The sequence below is a fragment of the Acanthaster planci genome, linkage group LG11, assembly GCF_054643075.1.
Source record: "Acanthaster planci isolate LZ-2023a linkage group LG11, COTS_SCS, whole genome shotgun sequence".
Lineage (NCBI taxonomy): Eukaryota > Metazoa > Echinodermata > Asteroidea > Valvatida > Acanthasteridae > Acanthaster > Acanthaster planci.
The window spans coordinates 8,777,263-8,801,015 of record NC_141787.1 but is presented as its reverse complement, the minus strand read 5'-3'; the positions used below and the strand labels follow the sequence as shown (position 1 = coordinate 8,801,015).

General features: G+C 42.5%; 1 protein-coding gene across 1 annotated transcript; it reads left to right on the top strand.

Moving 5' to 3' along the window:
• Nucleotides 1–3,814: 3,814 nt before the first annotated feature.
• On the top strand, nucleotides 3,815–23,467 carry LOC110983831 (uncharacterized). The gene is made up of 9 exons (XM_022243410.2): nucleotides 3,815–4,202; nucleotides 5,647–5,843; nucleotides 10,445–10,490; nucleotides 11,982–12,175; nucleotides 13,331–13,364; nucleotides 16,416–16,462; nucleotides 17,197–19,210; nucleotides 19,385–21,718; nucleotides 22,482–23,467. The coding sequence occupies exons 2-9, from the start codon at nucleotides 5,688–5,690 to the stop codon at nucleotides 22,526–22,528; spliced, it is 4,872 nt and encodes a 1,623-aa protein (XP_022099102.2). The 5' UTR covers nucleotides 3,815–4,202; nucleotides 5,647–5,687; the 3' UTR covers nucleotides 22,529–23,467.
• Nucleotides 23,468–23,753: the final 286 nt, after the last annotated feature.

Sequence of the window (23,753 nt, the reverse complement as noted above, 5' to 3'; positions counted from 1 at the left end):
AAATTCGTTTATTTGATTCAATATTACAAGGGATGGGCAAAGGAAAGCATTGAAAACTCTGTGTTGTTGGATCCTGACAAGGGATACAAAAAAGCCAGAGAAATTTTGGCCGACCTATTTGGTCAACCGCACCATGTGACCCACACAGTGATGAATCAAGTACTAGCCGGGCCTCAAATAAGGTGTAACGTTGGTCAAGCCTTGTGGCATTTGGCTCATGGTATGTGGAAGTGTTACGCTTGAGCAGATAGGATACAGGTCAGACTTGAACTGCACTGTTAATTTAGTGAAAATATAACAGTTATTGCCTGTTCATTTGCAAGCTTAGTGGGCAAAGCTAGCCCCGAATTTGATCCAGTCCAAGGTTGAGCCTAAATTTTCTCATATAACCGAGTTTGTTGTGCAAGCAGCCAAGAAATGTAGTAACATGTATGGGCAAAATGTAGCTAAACCATGTATTTGTTTCATCAAGTGAAGGTCTCTAAAATATAATAATAAAACACTTTTAAATCTGTAGAGGGTATTTTCAAGTTTTTGACGCTTTTGTTGAGGCTACTTGTGTATGTTGACGCTTGTTGGCGCTAAATAGCATGACCGTTGGCTACTGCTACTCAAGACGTATTTGCTTGCTCGAGTTAGGGCTGAGAACAATGAGGCTAGAATCAAGGGAAGTGCCTTGTCCAGACACAGTACCTGGCTGATCAATTTAGGAAACGTTGGCTCAAGGAGTACTGCCTTTGCTCCAGACCAGGCAGGGATGATCTCAACCTCAACAAAATTTCAAGGTGAATGACCTGGTGTTGGTGGTTGTTGATACGCTTCCCCGTTGGCAGTGGCCGTTGGGTCTAGTGACAGCAGTGTATCCTGACCATGATGGTAGAGCTAGGCAGGTGGAAGTCAAGGTTGGAAGCAGGTTCCTGAGAAAACCTATTGTCAAGCTGTGTCTGTTGGTTAAGAGCGACAAGGATTAGCTGATTCCGGATACCTTCGTGTGGGAGTTCTGGGAAGTCCAGGGATAGATGTTGACCAGATAGGAGAACAATTTTGGATGTATAAGGCAGACAGTAGTAATCTAGTAATCTTAAATGTGGACACCGTGTTGTCGAAATCAGGGGAACACCAATGTAAGCAATCATTCCTTTATGTGAAACTAAGTGTGCTTGGTGTACACTGGGTCCATCTTAAAGGTGAATTACGCTCAGATGATTAGGGGCTTAAGGTTTCCTGTTTCATAAGTGAATGTACATGTGATGAAAATGACATGGTGTTATGTGCAACAATTATATTACTGTACGCCGCCTAGGTAGATTAACAAGTATTATCTCCCTGATGTGTGAACGTAAGGGCTGTTATGTAGCAGCGAGAAGTGTGGGCCAGTAAAGTGGTCGAGCGCCCTCTTGTTAAGGAGTTGATTTAGCCCAGTGAATGCAGTAGCAGACCGCCCCAGGCTAGGAATTTGTAACGTGTTCTGTTTAAATTTTCCTCAAATGGGGTGTGCTAAATATTTCATTTGTCGTGTTCCACAAGTTTCGGTAAGAACAAAATCCTATTCTTTAGTTAAATTGGTCTACATGCTCTCATACATTGAGGTTCGAGGGATATATGTGGGGTTGTTAACTGGGAAATTTTCATGTGTATCGACACTACAATTTGGCAGTTTGGAATCTGCTGTTGTATATATACGTTGTAACTACGTACATGCACACGTTTACTGGGGTAAAACATTGTAAGCTTCTTATACATGAAATGATTTTCTCATTTGTTTGTAGTGAGCCTATAATCAAATCCGTCCATCAATATACATGTGTTCAACTTCAAGCAAGTTCTGTCACTGTGTTAGAGTTGATAGGCAGCGAATAAAGCAGAAGTTTTGACTAGTGACTTGGGATCTGGAGATACGGCATGGAATTTACATTTTCTTCAGGTAGAAGCTACACTCAGATTAGCTTGAAACGTTTTGTTAATACCACAGTGTACAACATGCAGTTCACTGGTAGCTCATCGTGTAGGTTGAGGGGGACTTTTGCCATTTTCTGAGGGGGGGGGTTTAGAGGAATTACAAGCATTTTACAAATGGCAATATACAACCTTTCTGTAGGGGGCATCTTTTTCCAATGAAGACAAATAGAATTCAAACCTCAGACAATCTGACCAGTGTGTTAACCATCTATCCATTCACTTGGGAAATGCGTTCCCCAAATCATGACGGTCTCACCATGAGAATTGGAAGCCTGCTGTGGGCTGAAGTCAGTAAGACTTCACTTTCATGCTCCTTTGCTGCGCTTATTCGCTCGAAAAACATGTTCAATGAACGCCAGACAGAAGGCTATATAGCAAACCTAGATGAAAATGGAGATATTTTACTGTCCAGAGGAGTAACCAAATACAAGAAGTATGTACATTCTACCAAATACTTGCAGTGAAAAAGGATAAAGGTTATGCTACTGGATATATTAATATCCTGTGTAGGCTACAGCGGAAGGTACATGTATATGTAAAATTCTGACCCAGTGTATCTCAACATCTCTTCACAAAAGGCCGAATCAAAGCATAAAAACCAAGGTTGGGTTCATATAGGTTTTTGAAAAGGGATTGCATAGTATCCATATCTATTGGCTATAGAAGCAATTTAGGTACCAACGTTTAGGCCTCAAACAATGGGTCGTATGAATAAAAAGTAGCAATTGCTTTTACTACCATTTTGAAGCATTTACTCGTGTTTGTATGAATAATAGTGAAGCAAACGCTTTTACTTTAGTGCAATTGCTAAAAAGTGAAATTATTCATTTTTTACTCTTTACAAGCTTGTGCTTGATGATAAGCAGTTGCTTCATTTTGTACGAATAGAAATGAGCAAGTTCTAACGGGTGTATTGACAGTTTCAAGACTGAGTCAGGGCATGCTTGGGAAACGAGGAGCATTTAGGCCTACTAATGTTGGAAATGGCAGCGTGCATGAAGGTGATACGAAAGGAAAAGCTGTACGCCTTTAGGAAGGAATCTCAAGAAACCAGATGCAGGCAGTTGTACCGATTTGAGAGTGGCAGAGCAATTTTCATTTTCAATGTTTTCAGTGCCCGTGTATGTAACTATTTGGCATCAACAACAGAATTATAGTCCAGTTAATTTTAGAACATTTCTATCTGGCTTTAAGTTCGTGCAAAAGGAGGTTACAGGCCCATCACCAACAGACATGTGTACATTCAGCTGGAGAAGAATCAAGAGGAATATACTCTCGGATTGGTCGAGTGACATTGCCTGCTACCTGACCTTAGTATCGTCATATACAAGTACATATATGGCAACCAGGTAAAGCACAGTGATGCAATTGCATGCAGAATAAATGTATCGTGGCCGCACAACCGAATTAGGCGAAACCAGATTAACCATTTTATAGCACAACTTACGACGGTGGTCTTGATTATAAGTAGCAGTCCTCCGTCTCCCAATTTCAGTATGATTCTACATCCACCCTGGGGAGGGTGTAATAAAAACAATATACGTATCCCGAGTTTACTGCATTTCGGTGCATACACCATAGCCAATCAACGTCGGATTTTGTCATCCGCAAAAAAACTGCTGGTGGCGGGTTTTTTTACTCGCAGATTCTTCAACCTTGCAATTGCGCTTTGACGCGGCAATGAAAAAAAATCTTGAACGAGTAAACACGTCCTCCGTGGAACAAATAAGGAAAAGTGTGTGTGTTTACACATAATCCAGCGTCAAGCTTAAATAACCGAATCCAACAGCAACCCAACGTGATTCCGAGTAACAGGTTTTCGTATTTCAGTGGCCAGTTACCCCATTATAACGATCAAAGTGATTACACGCAACATTGAAAGTGCACGTCACAGGCAAGAAAACTTGCCTTTTATATATCGTCTAGTCTTCCCAGTGCACGCACCTGTATTGTATTGCGGGAGTACCAAGCCAACTTGGCTCACGATTTGTTATTTTAGGGGCCAGTTAGAATGCACGCAGAACGTTAATGACGTGCATGTACATGTACCTCGTACCGAAGGACTTTGTCTACGGCTGGAAAGGGATCCGGTATGTTCACCTCCAGTGAGGGGCGAGTCCTCTCTCGGCCTGGCTAACCAAGATTCAAGCTTGCGGTCTACTCGTTATGTGGGAAATTAACAGCTGGTTCTGCGGATGTGAAAACTGAAGAGAGGCCCATTATAGAGAGCGGTAAACTTCACGGTGAGACTTCATACTCTAAAAGAATATTATTCTAACAGTTTCGTCTGCGTTAGAAGTAGCCGTTTCATCTTTCTATGCCTATTTTGAGAGAACATACACTGAATGTGCTGAAAACTGACAGTGTGGCAGTAATCATTATTCGCTGTGAAATTTATGAAAAAAAAGCAAGAGGAAAGATTGTGTCCCAGTGCATGACTTGCAATAAGCTGCTGAAGTTATTTAGATCACCTTTGTAAAGTTAAAGTATTATTGAAGTTAAAGGGAAGTATGGTTCGATACTGGGTTTCTCGTAGGGCTGAACGTATGTGGATATGGGAATCTGTCATGTTTGTGAACCATTTTAGAAAATTGGAGGACAGCATTTCAGGGGAATTGCGAGCAGTATTCTTGAAACAAGAGCATTTGCGAACACTGTTCAAGTATACTTCAGTTTCCAAATTATAACGAATAATTTGAACTTAAAATTTGAATCCTAAATAAGCCCTGAGTACATTTGTTGATTCCGTCTGAGTCAATCCCTGTTTACTCATGAGTTCTTGAGTGTTTGCTTTGTGCTTTCTGCGCTATAGGGTCATCTGTTGAATTGCATCTTGCATTCTGAAATTACGACGTCAGCGTTCAACATTAAACATTGTTTGAGCTTTGCGTTGCAAGGCACGTTGGTAAAGGTCGGGTGTTAAATACGAGCGACACCCCCCCCATTGTAAATGTTTTGATGTTATGAGTTGGGAATTATGTGGGAGTACAGTAAGGGTAACCGCGTTCCTAACCTAATGACCGCACTCCTGACAGCATTGACAAGCATTTCACGCTTGAAAAAATAAAGGAAGTAGTGCATGGTGCATGATATTGAAATTTATTTCAGCCGACAGATAGATGGGGCTATATGACAAAACATTTGCTTAGTTCTTTCTACCGAGTGTCAAACTTTTGGAATCTGAATCCGCCATATCACTGAGTCTACAGGTGAAAGCGTTGACAGAGGTAGATTTTCTGCACTAAACCACAATCCAATTCTCATCCCATCCGAAAAAGTCATTTTGTTGTTTTTTACACAAACTTTCTTGAAACACACGATCTGAACTTCAACTCCAGTCTATGGAGTACCGAATATTCTTTTGACTAATTTCCATTTGCTCGAGGTAAGCGTTTGAACTAAGACAGTTCATTAAAATAACGATGAAACTACTTCTCGTTTGCATGTTTATTTTAAAAAGGAGTGATCTGAAGTATTTATGTTAGATTCAAACCGATAAGAATGGGAGAATAGGTGAAAATCTCCAGCGAATAAAACCCAAAGCAGATATGCAAGCCTTACCTAACAACAAGAAGTCCTTTCTTAATTTATCATCACAGTTACCGAAGTGTAAAGGGGAGTGATGGATTTTGTCTTAGTAACTCTTTTGAGTTATGAAAATATCTCACATCTATTTTGTTTCAATAGTGATAAGCAAGAACAGACGACTCCCCGACATTTCTGAAGACATGTCTAGTGCATGTTCCAAATTGAGATGCTACGGAGCTGCCACGGGGGCTGGGTACCGGCACTGGCCTTCCAATGTGTCTTTTCTACAGCTGGTATTGATACTGACGACATTACTTCGGACTTTGGTTCAACCTGAGCTTGTCAATGCTGATACGGTAGGAATATTTTAAGGATGAAGTTCTTGCTAGCGAGAACACAAGTATAATTATCAAGATGTATTTTTTTTTGCGTTGGGGAGATGTTAATTATACATAACGGGTTTGCCCTTACCCAACGTATATTTATAAGCACTGTATGCTCAGTGCTTGTCCGAGAGCTTGCGAAAATTTTTTTCGCAAGCTCTCGGACAAGCACTGAGCATACAGTGCTTATAAATATACGTTGGGTAAGGGCAAACTCGTTATATATAATTAACAAGTATAATTCTTTTCGTTAAATGTTACAGTACACAAATATTTTGTCGTGATTTTGAATAATGAATAATGCCTGGATGATAGCAAAGTGGCCTTTTCCCCTCGCTTGGAAGTAATCTGTACAAATCATCCAAGTATCAGTGACCATAGTGTCATCAAGATGGTTCCAGAAATTTGGGGTTTACTTTATTCTCGTCTGCGTTACAAGCGACTTTCCTGCATTGGGTACACTTTTCATAGTCCCTTCTTTCTCGAAGACTGGTGGTATAAAGTGAACTGTACCCAGCTAGTAAACAGTAAGTCGAAGTCTTTCCAAAAACACTTCACAGGCAAGAACAGATATTCCGAAAGTTAATATTTTCAATTGTTTTATGCTACAGGTTGGGGCTTTTAGATTTAACGTTTCAGAGAGGAAGGGAAAAAGTCTCCAAATAATCTTCCCTAAAGAACAAAACGAATTTTGCCTCTTTATAAAGGGCATGGCCCCGTTGCACTCACCCCATCTTTGCGTGTCTTTGCCAATTAATTTCGACCAATCACACTACTGTGTTCAGTCCATTCTAATGATGCAAACGTTCACCATTCAAAGCATAATTTGGAGGTTTCCTTACCGTATGAAGTTGTTAATAAGTAGTAGTTTTTGCAATACATCTCTTATACGTTTATCTCGATAAACCGTTTTTCTTCAAAATCCACTTTTATATCTCCATGAAAATGCTGACGAATTTTCAGACTAAGTGCATCCAGAAAGTCATGCCTTGAAATAATCACCGAAGGTTAGAAAATATAATGAGGTGTCCGAGGACGCGGCATGCATGGCCGTGACTTCTTGCTTAATTCTAAAACCGAGACCAAACTGAACGTTGTTGAAAACAACTTCAGAGGTTCAGCCACTTCTTAGTAGTGCCCCTACGTTTCTTAGGGCAGAACGAGATTTTCATCTGGACCTCAGGTAACTGACATTGGTTCAAAATGTCTTAAAGAAAGAACTGCCCTGTCGGTTATCACAAAGTTGTTATTTATTTTTACGCTGAGTTACAGTTACGAGATCAATATGGCACATTACATATGTAGTTTTCTGTTCAATCTATACATGCAGCTTATTAGAGTCAGATGGGCGCCGATTTCTGTGAGTTTGGAGTGGGATCCAGTCTCATAGATTAGGCTCCTTTTATTTGGAATTTGGAATTCAACTGATTTGTCACTGGATTACCTCGTGTAAACAATGTAAGCGTATTTAGGCGTATCGGTAACAGAATTATTAACGTTTGACCGCTCTTGCCCACCGTAATCAGCAACACTTGTCAACAAAATAGAAGGAATGCGATCATTGGGCCACCAGTTTTCGAGGTCGTTGCTGGCATACTTAAAGGCATAGACATTCCTTACCTTTTAAAACGAATGCAGATAATATATAACGTCATATTATTTTTTCCGCTCAGCGCATTTTGGGTGCACGCTCAACACCTTCAAGAACTGCGTTGCTTGATCCTGTCGCAAGATTTACGACGGACGCCGCACAGTCGTACAAGCTACAGGCTCTGTAAATAAATTTTGAAAAAATTCGTAAAACTAAATTTTGATGGGGACATATCAACAGTGTAATTCATGGTCGTGGATCAGTGCATTCCTAATGGAGATTTGCTGAACTTGACCTTTGTCTTTGATGCGTCATTCTTCGGTATATTAGAGTCTATTATAGGCGCGGGGCAAGGTAATCTTATAAAGGGTTGTGTGTCTTTTTTAAGGAAACAGTACCTAAATATTGCGGGCCGAGTTGAGAAATATACCTGTGAACATTAGCGGGGTTACAAGATGGAGTTATAGTGAATTGTTTTAAAAAATATAAATCTATTACTGAGAACAAGTGACACTAGGTTAAGTCCAAAAGAGTCATCTATAGCCATCGCGAAGACCGATGCCCAACAGAAAATGAAAATTTCACGTTGAAACCTAGTTATCTCAGAGGGTTAACTGTCATTATGGGATGTATAGCGTACGCTTGTTCCAAATTTCTTGGAATTCGTTTGAATAGTAATAAGGTCTACAATTACTGCATGATCCCACAAACTGCTGACCGTCGTCACAATACAACAACTTGAACATCCAACAAACAATGTAATTTTATTAGGCATATGATGACAATTAATTATGTTTATTCGTTTCGAGCCTCGCAGAATTGTACTCATGGAAAACTGTTTACAACCTGGAGAGAGATTTTAGATCAACATTGAGACTGTAATCCTGACATTCTGCGATGTATGTAACTGTACGCGTGATGTATTCGTCCTATACATGTAAATGGATATCTCCCAACACAGTTTCTCTTGCCCTGAATAGTTTGCTTTGTCTCAGTACCAACGACCCATTTTTGGCCTTCGAACCCGCGTGCTGTACAACTTGATTTACGGAAGTTTAATCTGGAAGGTGAAAATAAACCGATACAACTCCGTACATGAATTAGCTATTCATTTTTCCTACTGTCTGGTCTATGAAAAATATGACGGGCTTCAAGAAGTGTTTGTTTTAGGGGAGGAAATTTGGCGAGTGTGACGGGAGTGAGATCCTATCCTGTCGTGGGCACTTTTGTACTTGTTGGGGTTGAACAAGTCTTTGATAGACAATTACTACAGACCGACTCAAACAATGAAATTTTGCGAATATAAATGCAGAAAACGGACACACAGTCACCGTTGTTAAAATTTATTTCTACAGCTAACCCTTTGTGCAGTTCGACTGTCTTCAAGTCACTTTGCCTTCAGTTGTCAGTTAAAAGTATTACTTTTGAACTGGGAGTGGAATCCATAGCCCCTCGACATTATTTCTGATATCTCCGCATAATTTTTTTTTCAGGAGCTGAACCTTTAGGGGTTTTAGAATACGTTTTTGCGGTCATTTTAACACCTTTTTTTTTGAAAATCGAAAATACCGTTCCCGCACACCCATTTTCTGAGACAGGTCAGCTGAAAATGTATTCTTTTTCCACTGCCATTCAAATGATTTTCCAACGATCGCCTCGTAGAATGACAATTTGGAGTATTCCTGTTTTCCATTCTGAAGTTACTAGGAACTACAAAATAAAACTTGAAGGACAGGCTCGTGATAAGTGAATGTATCAGCACATTCCAACCTAAGAGCTGCTTAGGCAAAGACGAATCCAGAACCAAAGTTTTGGAAGGGGGAACTATTGGGGGGGATTGGTAGTTTTCACACGTACATGTTTATGATCATTCTGAGAAATGAAGCCACATTTTAGGGCTTTACACACTTTTAAAGGAAGAAAGTGAAACACACCAAAAATGTGACTGTGGTTATTTTTAGTATTATTTTTTTAAATACCACAAAATGGGCTTTGTTTGGGGCCACAGAAAAGGCTGTTGAACCCCTATCCTTCCTTGAGCGAGAATAGCGTACTTCTTGATACGATGGGGACGATGTTGTCACTCAGAATACCATATTTTACTTTATAAATACACTCCAAGAAAATGACCACAGCTTTGTACTCCATTGCCTAGTGTCCTAGTTTGGTGGCAGAACTGCAGGTGATAGCACAGAACAACACAAATCCGCGGACAAAGAAACTTTAACATCGGGCCGAGGACGGGACGGCAGACTCGTGTCATAACAAAACGTCGAGCTAAACAAACACTCCAGTTGGGGGACGCACACAAATAGACGAGCCTATAGAGACAGATTATCAGACGGTAAAATTTTTCCGACCGATCGGAAGTGAGTACGCCTGCTTTCCGGTGGTTCGTAGTTCGTGGTATTGTTTCCCCTTCCGAGCAACAGTTATCCGGCCTTATAAAACGACACCGCAAAATCTTTTGGACAGGTCACTCAAGTTCGCAATAATTGGTAAAAATAACAAGGCCACCAATATCTCCCATTGGCACTCCCATTGGCAATGCACGTGAAACAAACCAAGTCTAGAACGTCCTGCTGATTGTTAAATAATTTTGAATATGGAAAACGTGTAACTCACATGACCGACTGGACGACTGATCAAAATGAAACGGATAACCAAAAATCGGAGCGACTGTCAGCAGTAAAAGTAGAGACACAAAGAAAGACTGAAAGATTTTGAAAAACACAGAAAGCAACGTGAGAAACAGTATTTAAACAACAGGGGCTGATAATATGACTCATTTGAAAGAGCACCGGATAGTATTCCCTATACAACTGATTAGAATCCTGCCCTATTGATTTGCTTTGCTTTAGCTGAAAAGTTAACCCAGTCAGATTCATATTGTGCTTTTGTTGAACGTAGCATTGAATAAACGCTTGTTCAATGTAACAAAAATTTATTTAATACCATATTTCATTTCCCTTTCAAATTTCAGACGCATCACATCACCACAAATGGAGATGAAGCGGGCTCAGAACAAGGTAAGGGCTGCTTAAAATAAGACATACGTCGAAGAAAACATTTCGAGTTGTAATTAACGCTGATCTGATTTTCAAAACGAAAAAGAACGACGTTTCAATCCCCGTGCGACTGACCGGGATTGAACGCTCGCTGTCTTACACTACATAACTTTGCAACTTGTTGCGAAATCTACTGGCAAACCACAAAAGTACAGGGCTATTGGAAACCTCCCCCCCCCATCCCCACCCCCAAAGAGTGAAAAGAAAAACTGTTTTTGCCGTCAGAATCACAACACAAAGCACGAGAAACATACTATACTGGCAAATAGAAATAAAGTAAATTTTTCATCCAAACCCTGCAGCAATGCTTAATTGTTAATCCTCTTACAAAGCAACCGCTGCCTTATTAACGACGACTTGTACAGTCTGTTACAATACCAAAAATATTTCAAGCCCCTTCACCCCCAAGCAATATAGGAGAGTTCACATTCTAAAGCTGTTGTTAACGTGCAGAAATATGTGCCTCAATTCAAAGATACCAGAACAAAATTTCCAAAGTAAGATTTGAAATGGTCATGGGAGACGTCAGTAAAGCATGAGAATGCGAGGCTCCATGCCAAGCAATTGTTGGGAAATATCGTGTGCTTCTTTGTACTCTACCTCTCAAACATGAATAATATTAGCCAGCCTTTGGGAAAAATATCTGAAGCCTTACTCACATCCTTTTAGGGATTTAGTGCTAATATTTGATAAATAAACATACACTTTCTTTCCTACTCACCCCATTATTTAAACAAAACAAAAAAATAAATCGGTAAGAAATTCTGTGGGGGCACCCCCCCCCATTGGGTACGCCGCTGGCTCCATCGAGGTTCCATTACTGCACTATGTACATGTACGTTACGCTCATTTCCACGCTGCTCCCTAAGCGTTGTTCGTCTCACTTAAGCAAGCTGGAATTGATCACACATAACGGGCTACGTCATCCCCCACCCCCGGTCCCCGTTGCCATGTTTCACTCAGTGCAAGCTTGCAAGCTAAGTCACGCGTGCACTCAGCCAGTCGTGGTTGAATAACTTCAGTAGGGTTTCGGAGTTCAGGGGCGGGCGGTGCACAGTGCGTTTCTTGGTCACACCATAGGTTTTGCCCTCTTTACTGGGCGAGAGCAAAAATTATTTGCAAGCACGCGTGAAAGGGTGGTGAACTCGGATCGGGTGACACACGCATGCTAAAAAAAAGTTTTAGGGTGGTGAGTCTGTGAAATCTTTTTCAAGTTGTCTTTTGAATGGCTCTGTGGAGGGGCGGAAAGTTCATTGGTTTTCAATTGTTGTAGAGTGGTTTTCACTCTTTTGGACTGGCGTAGAAGGGACGTCCTCACTCTTTTTTTCACTTCTCTAGAGATTTGTCTCACCTTACATCTAAAGATTCAGTTTAAAAAATACATCCCCTGGACCGCAGAAATGAATATTACTGCTTTAAGATGTCGAAATCTTTCCGTAATTTTTTAAACAGTCACTGTGGCTGATCCCAGAGCCACAGAAATAAGCACAGGTACAGCACAACTACATGAACATGTATATGCCGACACTCCAAGCGGGCAACTGTCTGAGAGCTTGACGGATCAAGAGGCTGACTCTGCCGGCATTGACGGTGCTTCTGAGTACCATGATCAAACAAGGAATTCCGCAGCTAGGCTCGACACACATGTAGGCCTTTTGTTTTATTTCATTTTTTTTAACCTTCGTCCTCAGTTAATTGCTATTAAGCCATAGGCGTATATATCAGTGATGTAGTCGAGTACTTTTTGAGAACCAAGTTCTCTATCAAATATTTAACTAGTTAGGAGGGAACAAAGCTGAAGTACATCGGCATTTGATGGTACATGAATACAGGTAAGATTACAAAGCAACATAATGACTTCAGACCATCCCTGTTTGATTAAAATTAACTTTTTAGGACAAAAGTACTCTGAAAGTACTCGGCCGAGTACTTTCCGAGTACTTTTCTCCTTAAAACTTAAATTTTACACAACTGGGAGTGTCTGAAGTCTAACATTTATTTTGTAATCTTACTTTTGCACATTTACCATCAAATGCCTGTGCACTCTGCCTTTATTCCCTGTTACCCAGTTCAGTATTTTGCGGAGAACGTTGGTACTCGGAAATTACTCGACTACAACACTGGTGTATATATTGTTCGTTGTTCATTATGAGGTACTAAACAGTCTTTGTGCGCTGTTTAAGTCTCCTCTTTCTACAGTGGTACATTTTGTAGGAGATATATAAGCCTAAACCACTGAAGTGTCTTATTCAAAACTGCACTTCCAAACTGCACGGGATTCTAATCTTTATAGTCTTTTACGACTGAGCACAACTAGCAAAGCATTTTGCATAATCCGAAGGTCTGGAATAATCCTTAAAAACTTTGCAGCTCAAGCTGCCAATGTGTTAATGCTATTTTACACTGTGCGATTTGGACATTTGTGGGAGTCTATAAAATGCATTTTGCCCGTTTCTGGGCAAAATGGCGCGATAGTCCACTTCAGAAATTTCAAAATCCATGCATAATGCCAAATATAATGTATTTGCAATAAATATCAGTACTGTACTAAATGCAAATCTTAACACAGTTTCATAAGTGAAATTGAAGAAGGTGTAATCCACCGAGAGTATAGTTTACCTGAACGTTTTACACTGTGTCCTGTATAATTTAGGATTAAATTTAAAAGTTAATATCTAATTAAAGTGAAGGGTTTTTGACTTGTTGAACACTAACTGTGGGTCTATTAGATTCTTCATATTTCCAATTTCATAAAAATTCCTTGGTTTCATTTTCGGAGTTCGATTTCAATCCTTTTCCAGGTTGATTTGCTTCAAGTTGGGTCTACTGAACAAGGTAAGCTCTTTTCAACGGTCAGTATTCCTGGAACTGTATGGGTGTAGCCAAGATTAATTAAGAAAATGGGTGTTAAATTTGAATACCGTTATATATCAGAGAGCAGGCACTGAATATCCAACATCCAAATGTTTTGACATTGTCAATTCCAACAACATATTCGACGTATCATATTCTTAGTTGATTGCTTTGAGTGGGTTTTGAATAACTTGAGAGTCAATTAATTTGGGTTCCAGATACTACTGATTCAATTACATAACTTAAAAATCAGAAATGGTCGCCTAAGCGTGATGCAAACACTGCAAATCTGTGATGTTATATAACACCCTCGAAGGACCACGTCAAACTGATGTTGTCCTCTACGAACACGGAGGGTGTTAAATTCACACCTTAACAAATTGAAGGATTTACACACATGAAAAGGATCTGGACAAACGCTGAAAGTGTAATAAGTCATGTCAATGACAGACTTTGAGACGCTTGGTGGCGGCAGACAGAACGGTCCTTTTTGGTTGATGTGGGTCACAGACATATAAACGCATAGACCGCCAGGTCCTATTCAAAGCTACAGGGGATTTTTGTGATCTCCGCAGCGCCCGACTAAAATCTAAACTATGGGCAAATTCACCCATCAGTATAGGGAATTAACGCACAGTTGGAGAATTCAAACTATAAAATTCTACGAAGCCGTTTTCCGATTGTAAAAACAAAATTGTCACAGCAAAATTCATGTGTAGCGCATACGTGCACGCGTTTGTGTTTTTTGGTGCAGAGCAAAATGAAACGCACATTAACTGGTTATGCATTCAGGTTGTTTGCGTATCGGCTTTGTTGCCGTATCGTTTTAGAATACAGACGCAGATATACAAATAGCCGTGCAAAAGCCGTACAAGATTTCTTGTTTTCCATAGGTTTGTGCAAAAACATGGATGCGCCCAACAGTCATCAATTTGTACGAGTCAGCGCTCTAGTTTTTATATTATACACATATGGACTGCCACAAGTGCACGTCTATGTCCCCAAGGGACTGTGAGTGACCAGAAAGGGGTCCTATTTCCCGAGACCTTCAGCCTCGGGAAATAGGACTCTCGACTCACAGGACCGAGGGGGCAGGGGCGTGCACTAGTGACTGAATTTGGTCAGTCCATATGTGTTTTATAACACACTTCAAAGTAGAAAAATATTTTTTCAAGGTTTTAACTGTTTTCAACTTTCAGTAGTACTTCAAAATTGCCAAAAAATTTAAGGTTCATTTTAGTTTTCATAGATGTAGTCTTATTTTGAGTAGATGAATACAACTTGGAAAATAAATCTTCTAGGGTTTGAACTGTTTCAATTCCGAACAACCTCTGGAGGGCGCAATAACCAGTCAAAATTCTCAAGACTAGTACGTGACCGGGCATTAGTTAGTTCCAATACACATTTGGAAAGGGTTGACGATTTCGCACGTCGTGATTGGCCAACGCGTTGCAAACTCTTGGAGGCCCAATAATGGGTGCGTTCGATTAGCTTCCCTGAACACACCAGTGTTACACTCAAGGGAAGCCTCAAAATGAGGCTTATCGAACGCTGCAGTGTGTTTTCAAAGGCATTCTGGGAAAAAGGTCAAGTCCCCGCCACGTTCCATTACGTACGTCCATGCTCGAACAGTCCATCCGTGACGTCATTACACTCGGGCTACCTCAAGAGACCCGCTCGCCAGCTGGGGTAGTGAGGGCTGACACCAGGGCAGGCACGAACATCACGTGATGGCTAAACGAACGCTCTCGTGTAAGTTTGACTTACACGTGTAAGCTAATCGAACGCACCCATTGTGAATTGCCCATATTGATGTGCGCGCGCAATGTCAAGGCGCGTGTCGAGTCACGCTGACGCCAAATTCATGTACTAGCCTACATTAGTGAACCATACTTGACCGTATTTCAGCCAACCAGGATGAAGAACCTGGAAGAGGTGTGCTATAAATAGCTCTATATGACACGCCCATAGAGATCATAAGTAGAACTAGTGGGGACGCTGGGCGCGTATAATTATCCCATTACGCACGAATAACTTGGAACCACGCTGACGCCTACGTGTATGCATGAAACGTGTACGAACACATGAGACTTGACGCGCATATAAAATTAAATTGATTGCCGAATCAGTCGTTACCTCACGCACGTGCACATCCGACGATGCGTGATCTCGTGCGCGTGCACGTTACATGGCAGCATAATAGAACATCATGTCGCCCTGTTCTTGGGCAAACTTGGAATAGCGTACAAGAATAGGCCTGACCCCTGCAGCTTTACTTTAATGATCTCGACTGCGAAAAGGGACCGGTCTGTTTGCCGCCACCATGCATCTCAAAGTCTCCCATTATTAGCGCATTCAAACTTTTTAGCCTCACTCACGTGACCAATGGCAGCGCCCACGCTCAATGCGCATAACGATACGCGTTTCCCATCTAGTTTTTTATTCTTCTGATATCTATGCTGAGAACAAATAAACATTCCATGTTTGTGCGTCACTAAAACACGCAAGCCCGGCAGCATTATGGGAGAATAATGTCGATTTTTTTTCAGCAAAGTTTTCACAGCATAAGAAAGTAGTGCACGAAAAAAATGCACGGTGTATGGTGAACATAATAAACGTTGGCCTCCAACTTTTTACTGAGCAATGTGGCTCTAATGATCTAAAGACAACTGCTATACGTTCATCGGCTGTTAGTTGTAACAACATTAGAAAAAATGGAGTTTAATATGATATAAAGTCAAAGATATGTATATTTCGAAGCTAATCTGGGGAATATGGCCAAGGTGAAGAACATATAACTTGATCATTTGAAAGAAGTAGTAGGAAATACAATTTTAAGATTTCCTTGACAAGCAATGATATTTTGCCGAATATAACCTACTAAAATTTGAGATTTTCCTTCTATTTCGTTGGATTTATCAACTCCTGGATACCACAAGATTAATGGCTATACTTGACTTAACATTTAATGGCTCAAAATACCATGGTTTACCAAGCATGTTTGGTATCTGCTTACTTCATCTTTCTTTGCAGATACCGACCCATGCTTGCAACAGCCTTGTGGACACGGGACCTGCGAGGTATGGAGTGCAGTAGTAACTCTTGAAGTGATTCTTTTCAAAGTGATACGAGAAAAATCTCCTTTCATCCATAGTGGCGTACGTAAATCGATCAAGGCACAGGGGTGGGGGATGGGGAATGACTTAAATCTCTTTAATACCATCCATGCGCCACCATCTGGAATCATCCCGACATTGCTTCGTAGACTTGTTCACATTGTCGAGGCTACTTCCGCCCACAGTTTCATGTTTTGTTGTGTGCCGTCAAAACTACTGTGCTGAGGCGTTGATTTCTACAGGCGCTGTAGATTTATGGGTATTTAGGCCAAAACAGAATAATTTGGCTAGGCTTATGCCTTGAAATTTCACAAGACACTTTAGAGATTGTCATAGTAGCCATTTTTCTGGTAAGAGCCTTTGTTCCACAGGGACACATATGAGTAAACATTTTGTGCTAAACCAAGAGTTGTGTGTGATTTCCAAGGCGCAGCCACTTGATCTAAAACATGACGTCGCGCGTTGTTTACATGCGCACTTTTCTATGGGGACTCGGTGGATAGCGTCCCACCTCACTGCCATGGGAAAGCGCACATGTAAACAACACGTGACGTCAATATGCTACGGCTACAGGTCTTTTGAGTAATTCGGAAAAAGCAGAAATCTGTTTTATAATCAGCATCCAGCCGTGCATTTAAACATATGTGAACATAATTATAAAAACATAACATTCCCTTTGTACAAAATGTATGACGCAGAGGCTTCAGTCAGGCTTCCGTTGTTTCTGCTCCTCATACTGGACCGGACCTTTATGCCTGGAACCACTCCCCTCCTACTGCGAGCATACACCGTGTCGAAATCTCGCAACATGCCTTGAGACACTAAATGGCTACCAGTGCTTGTGCCCCGCCGGTTTCACCGGAACACGCTGCGAGACAAATATCGTAAACTGCGATTCCGCACCGTGCGAAAACGGCGCCATCTGCATCGATGGCTCAGAAAAGGAGAGCTACACTTGTATCTGTACCCGGGGATACCGTGGTACCCGCTGCCAGATCAACGTGGACGATTGCTTTCAGGGACTGTGTAAGAACAACGGAACGTGTGTTGACCTGGTGGCCGACTATGCATGCATTTGCCCCAGAGGATTCTATGGCAAGTCGTGTGAGTTTGATGTCGATGAATGCAGCAGCAATCCATGTCAGAACGAAGCAGACTGTGTCGAACTCAGCGGGGACTACAAATGCGTATGCGGCCCAGAATTTACGGGGGGGAATTGCGAGTTACGTCTAATCGACGCTTGTGCACCAAACCCGTGTGAGAACGGAGCAACATGTGTAAGCCACGAGCAGGGGAGGTTCCGCTGCCAGTGCACAGCAGGGTATGAAGGGGATAGATGCCATGTTGAAATCAACGAATGCCAAACGACCAAGAAAAAACGGAAGTTTGGATGGACCGGATTATGTAACAATGGAGGGACGTGTGAGGATCTGGTCGATGGGTACAAATGTCACTGCCCACCCGGTTTCAGAGGCAAACACTGCAATACCAAAGTCAATGAATGTGAGAGTTCTCCATGCCAATACGGTATTTGTGAGGATCAACAAAACGGCTACAGATGTGCGTGCCTTTCTGGGTTCCACGGGGTGCACTGTGAATTCAGTGTCGATGAATGCAAAAGTTACCCCTGTGAAAATAATGCAACATGCATTGATCTTGTCGATGGCTTCTATTGTGCATGCCCACAGGACTATCATGGCATATATTGTGAGATTCTGACCAATCGCTGCTTGTCTGACCCTTGCAAGAACCAAGCTGTGTGCCACAGCACGGGGCTGGATTTCACGTGCGATTGCCAGCGAGGTTACACTGGAAAGATGTGTGAACTTGAAGTGGATGAATGCGTGTCAGACCCCTGTCTGAACGGCGCAACTTGCGTTGACACGATCGGGGGATACTCGTGCTTCTGCCTTCTTGGCTTTGAAGGAATTCACTGCGAATTACTAGTAGATGATTGCGAGACAAACCCGTGCCTTAATCAAGGAACCTGCCTGGACGGTATCGGAACGTTCTACTGTGCATGCGCAGCAGGTTACTATGGTGTGATCTGTGAGCATGATATCAACGAATGCTGGTCAGAACCCTGTCAGAATTTCGGTGGATGCTTAGATCTAATCGACGACTATACTTGTAACTGTGCACCGGGTTACACGGGCAAGCAGTGTCAGATTGAAATCCAGGAATGCGTGTCGGCACCGTGCTTGCACGGTGGTACATGCTTGGATCTAGTGGCTGCGTACCGGTGCGATTGTCCTAGAGGTTACACAGGTAAACACTGCGAGGTTAATGTGGACGAGTGCACAGGGCGGCCGTGCTTCAACGGGGCGACCTGCGTGGATGGGCTCAGTGAGTTCCGCTGCTACTGCCTGGAAGGATACGAAGGAGACCTTTGCGAAAACAATGTAGATGAATGCGCGTCCAGCCCCTGCACGAACGGGGGTGTCTGCTACGACCAGGTGGCTGGGTTTCATTGCCGGTGCCCGGATGGTTTTGTTGGTCACCGATGTGAGAGCGAGATGGATGAGTGCGCCGGTGATCCTTGCATGCACGATTCGGTGTGTCTAGACATGGTGCATGATTTCGTCTGCTTATGTGTGGCTGGTTTTACCGGTACCTACTGTGAGGAGAATATTGACGACTGTGAGGATGGAACGTGTGTGCATGGGACCTGCATAGACAGAGTCAATGGATATCTGTGCTCCTGCCAAGACGGTATGTATCACATAAAAAAGGAAAACAACGAGAATTCAACATTAGTTAGGAGCTACATGTATTCACATGTGTTGCCGAAAGTGACACAGAAAACACAACCTCTTTTCGTTTCAGCAAATTTTCCCGATTTATTAGACAGCATTTGCAGTTTTATGATTCTTTTTTTTCACCTAGGATTCACCGGTCAGAACTGCGATATCCAGATTAACGAGTGTGCTAGCTCGCCCTGCAAACAAAATGGCTCCTGTGTCGACCAGGCAAACAGCTTTGTGTGCAAATGTTCACCGGGTACTGAAGGGAGACTTTGTGAACTCACTACGGACAACTGCCTGTCTGCTCCCTGTTTGCACAACGGAACATGCCGGACCGAGACCACATCATTTAGCTGCGACTGTGCTAGGGGCTACGAAGGGGTGAGATGCGAGAAAAACACTGATGAATGCTCAAGCTCACCGTGTCAAAATAACGGGCGGTGCGTTGACAGAATTGGCTGGTATCAGTGCGTCTGCGCACCTGGTTACCTAGGGGTCAACTGCGAGGTCGATAATGACGACTGTGCGCCGAATCCATGCGCCCATCCAAACGCCACGTGCGTCGATATGCCAAATAGGTTTGAATGCCTTTGCCCGCCCGGTTTCGAAGGGAAAAGATGCGCTGTGGAGAAGGATGAATGCACATCAGCGCCATGTGCTGGAAACGCTACGTGTTTAGACGGAGACGGGGATTTCACTTGTTTCTGTCCTCCAGGTATCACGGGATCTCTTTGTGAATTTGAACTGTACGAATGCAGTAGCAACCCATGTCAAAATGGCGCTACCTGTGTTGACAAGATGGACGCATATACATGTCGATGTGTTCGAGGATATATAGGCACGCACTGTGAGATTGAGATAGTAGAATGCAACAGCAGCCCATGCTTGAACAATGGATCGTGTGTGGATCTTGTCAACGCCTTCAAGTGCGAGTGTGCTGGAGGATTTTCTGGAGTTCACTGTCAGATAGATATGAATGAGTGTGACTCCTTCCCCTGTATGCATGGAGGGGAGTGCGTAGACGAAGTGGATGGGTTTACTTGTGAATGCTCACCAGGGTATGACGGAGTATTTTGTGAAGAAAACATAAATGAGTGTGAGAGCTCACCCTGTGTTGATGAGGGTAACTTCCAAGAGAGTGTCTGTATTGATATGGTGGACGGTTTTAGATGTATCTGTCCACCAACTAGGACAGGGGATCGCTGTGAAACCTTGATCGACGTCTGTTCGAGTAATCCTTGTAAGAATGATGCAACGTGTCTCTTCGCAGCTGGGGGGTTTGAGTGTCTTTGCCCAAGCGGGGTTGTAGGATTCCTTTGCGATGTGGTAGTACATGTTTGTAGCAGCAGTCCTTGTCTAAATGGCGGTAGTTGTGTAGACTACCAAGGCGTTGGATTTTTATGTCAGTGTAAGCTGGGGTATAACGGGGATCGATGTGAGAATCAGACAGACGACTGTGCCAGCAACCCTTGCCAAAACAGTGCAACTTGTCTGGACTTAGAGAATGGTTACCGCTGCGAATGCGTCAAAGGGTATGCTGGTTTGTACTGCGAGACAGAACTGGACGAGTGCGGGTCAGAACCGTGCATGCATGGCGGACGATGCCTCAATCTTGTGGGGGGATTTGTCTGTGAGTGCCCTCCCGGATTCGATGGTGTGCTGTGTCAAGAAAACTTGGACGAGTGTGCCAGCTCACCATGTGTGGGTCAAGCGGATGAAAATCCGGGAAACCGGAGCGTGTGCGTAGATATCGTTGATGGGTACCGGTGTGTCTGCCCGACTAGTCGGACAGGGGACCGTTGTGAGCTGTGGGCGGACTCATGTCGGAGTGATCCATGCAAGAATCAAGGGACATGCCTTTCAGTAGATGGAAATTATGTGTGTACATGCCCACCTGGATTCAACGGTGAGACATGCTCCAACGACATAGATGACTGTGCCAGTGGACCCTGTGCGTATGGACAGTGTATTGACGGTGTGGACTCCTATCGCTGCAAATGCTTGCATGGTTTCGAAGGAAAGCACTGCGAGAAGAACATCAACGAGTGTCAGCCCGACCCGTGCTTTAACGAGGCAGTCTGCGTGGACATGATTAGTGGATATGCCTGCCTTTGTAAGCCTGGGTTTGCAGGCAAAAATTGCAAAGACATTAAGTATCCATGCATGGACGATCCTTGTCAGAACGGAGGGACATGTGTGGACGCCACAGGAATGGGGGACGAGTACTGGTGCATGTGTCTTAGCGGCTGGGCCGGACGATACTGTGAGGTGAAGGTAGGCCCCTGCCTATCGCAACCTTGTCACAACTGCGGCCACTGCGTGCCAGCAAACGGTGAGGAGTTTGTTTGCCAATGTGAGGAGGGCTTTACAGGGGATCTCTGTGAGACCTTGGTCGACTTCTGTGCTGAAAATCCTTGCTCAGATGCTGGCACGTGTTTACGGGAATCTGGGGGATTCAAGTGCATTTGCATACCCGGTAGGTATAATGTAGAGCTAATGACCGCTCTTGCAATATCTTTATAAACCAAAGGTGGATTAGTTCATGGTGATTTACCGCTAAAACAAGTACCTGTTGCTCTCAAGATTCAAAGCGGGTGGCAGAATCCGCACAACTTGTTTTCAGTGCAATCCGGCTCGTCAACACAATCTCAGAGAACAATTGAAGGCCCGTGTTGCTATTTACACAGTTTGTTTATCTGTTGTTTTAAAAGATGTATAAAACAGTACAAATACTGGACAGACTTCCATCTCCTTTTTTGTCCAAAATTCAATACACTAATGCATTTACCCTGAATTCATAAATACCTCAGACAGTCTCTCTATTCAACAACGTGCAACTTGACCGTGATAATGCCCGCTGAGAAATGATAATGCCCGCTGCACAAATCACGCGCTGGCACATGGATACGAGAAAGTTTAATTGGATTTGATTGGTCAGGAGTCTGTGTGCACGCGACGTGCCACGCGCACGCCAAGTTCATTGAAGGGGATTTACCATAAAAATGGACGGGGGTTCGGGAAATAAAAGCAAAATTTTAGAACAAAATCGTTGGAAATTCATATGTTAACTTCTTTTGACCCTCTCAGTAAAAAGGTATTATTTATGAATGGGAATAAATAAGTGCTTGGCCAGTCTTAAAATAGGCTAACGTTTAAGACCCGTCAAGCTCATATTTATTCCCTTAGTAAAATGACCTCCATACTCAATGTTTCTCCCATGACTCTTTCTAATCTTTCAGGGTACATTGGCAAACACTGCGAGCTTCACCAGCAGCCACTGAGATGAAGGAGCAACCTTCAATGAAGAGCTTCTTATCATCAAGCCTTATACAGTGCACAGAGCATTTTGGCGCCAGTTTCACCCAGACACTTTTAAATACAGTAAAGAACTTTTGAACAATGATAAAAAACCAAAAGAACTGCACAGTTCTCTCTAAAAGTTGCTTCAAGTGGCGTATATAGAAGTGAGACCCAGGCTGTAAGGAATCACTTGTATTGGACGTGATTATGAAGGTGTGATTCTCAGTGGATTTCACATTGCTATTAAGGTGAACATGTAGCACTTTTGTTCAAATTCTTAGCTGTGGGCACTGGGAGGGGCAAGGTCTTAATTAGCAGGTGTCCCCCCGTATTCCCGGTTACACAATTGTCCGGTCCGCACAGAAGTTTAAATATACAAACGGGGTTTCTCTCCTAGAAGCATACGATTTTTAACCTTACATAGCTAATGTGGACTTGTTGAAAAAAAAAGATGTCTACATGATGCAGGAAAGGAAGACGTTCTGTGGACTTAAACATGTCCACAGGACGTTTCCCCTTCTCTGAAAAGAAGTTTAGGGACATTTTGGGGTTGGGGTCATCAGTCGTAAAAGGAATAGAAAGTCAAGGAAACCTTTGACAAAAAGCAACTGTTTTTACGGAGTTTTTAAAATCTGCGCGAAAACAAGGGACTGTCCACGCTAGGCATGTATCGTAAATAGGTGAGGGTGTGTTTTTGTGTGCATGTTTGCCGCCTACAGACTTAAGGTAGACTTGAAGTCGATCGATACCACGACGCCAGTTTTTTCATTTCATTTTTTTCCGCTGGCATAAAACGAGTAATCCATATTGTTACAATCCGAGAAACTCCAAACTATTTATTTATTCTGAAGCTTTTGTTTAATGCAAGAAAGAAATAAAACAAGATCACTCTGATATAAGCAACAAATAAACAAGTATGATTTATTGAGAATGTTACACTTAAGGATAACAAAGAAAATGCCGATTGCGTCTGGTTTACAGTGATAGTGATAAAGGATCAAGAAAAGATCTTGTATAAAGAAAACTTGTTCTTACGGGCGAGAGCTTGGCAGGCACTGCGTACAGTGAAGAATGCTGGACTCCACAAATGGCGAAAAATAGTTCAGTCCCTGACGGTGGAAAAAATAAGCTGCAACACGGACGAAGACCTACAAGAAGGGCATCCTCTTTTAAAAAAGAAATAATTCCTGACTCGAAGAATAGAGTTTAAT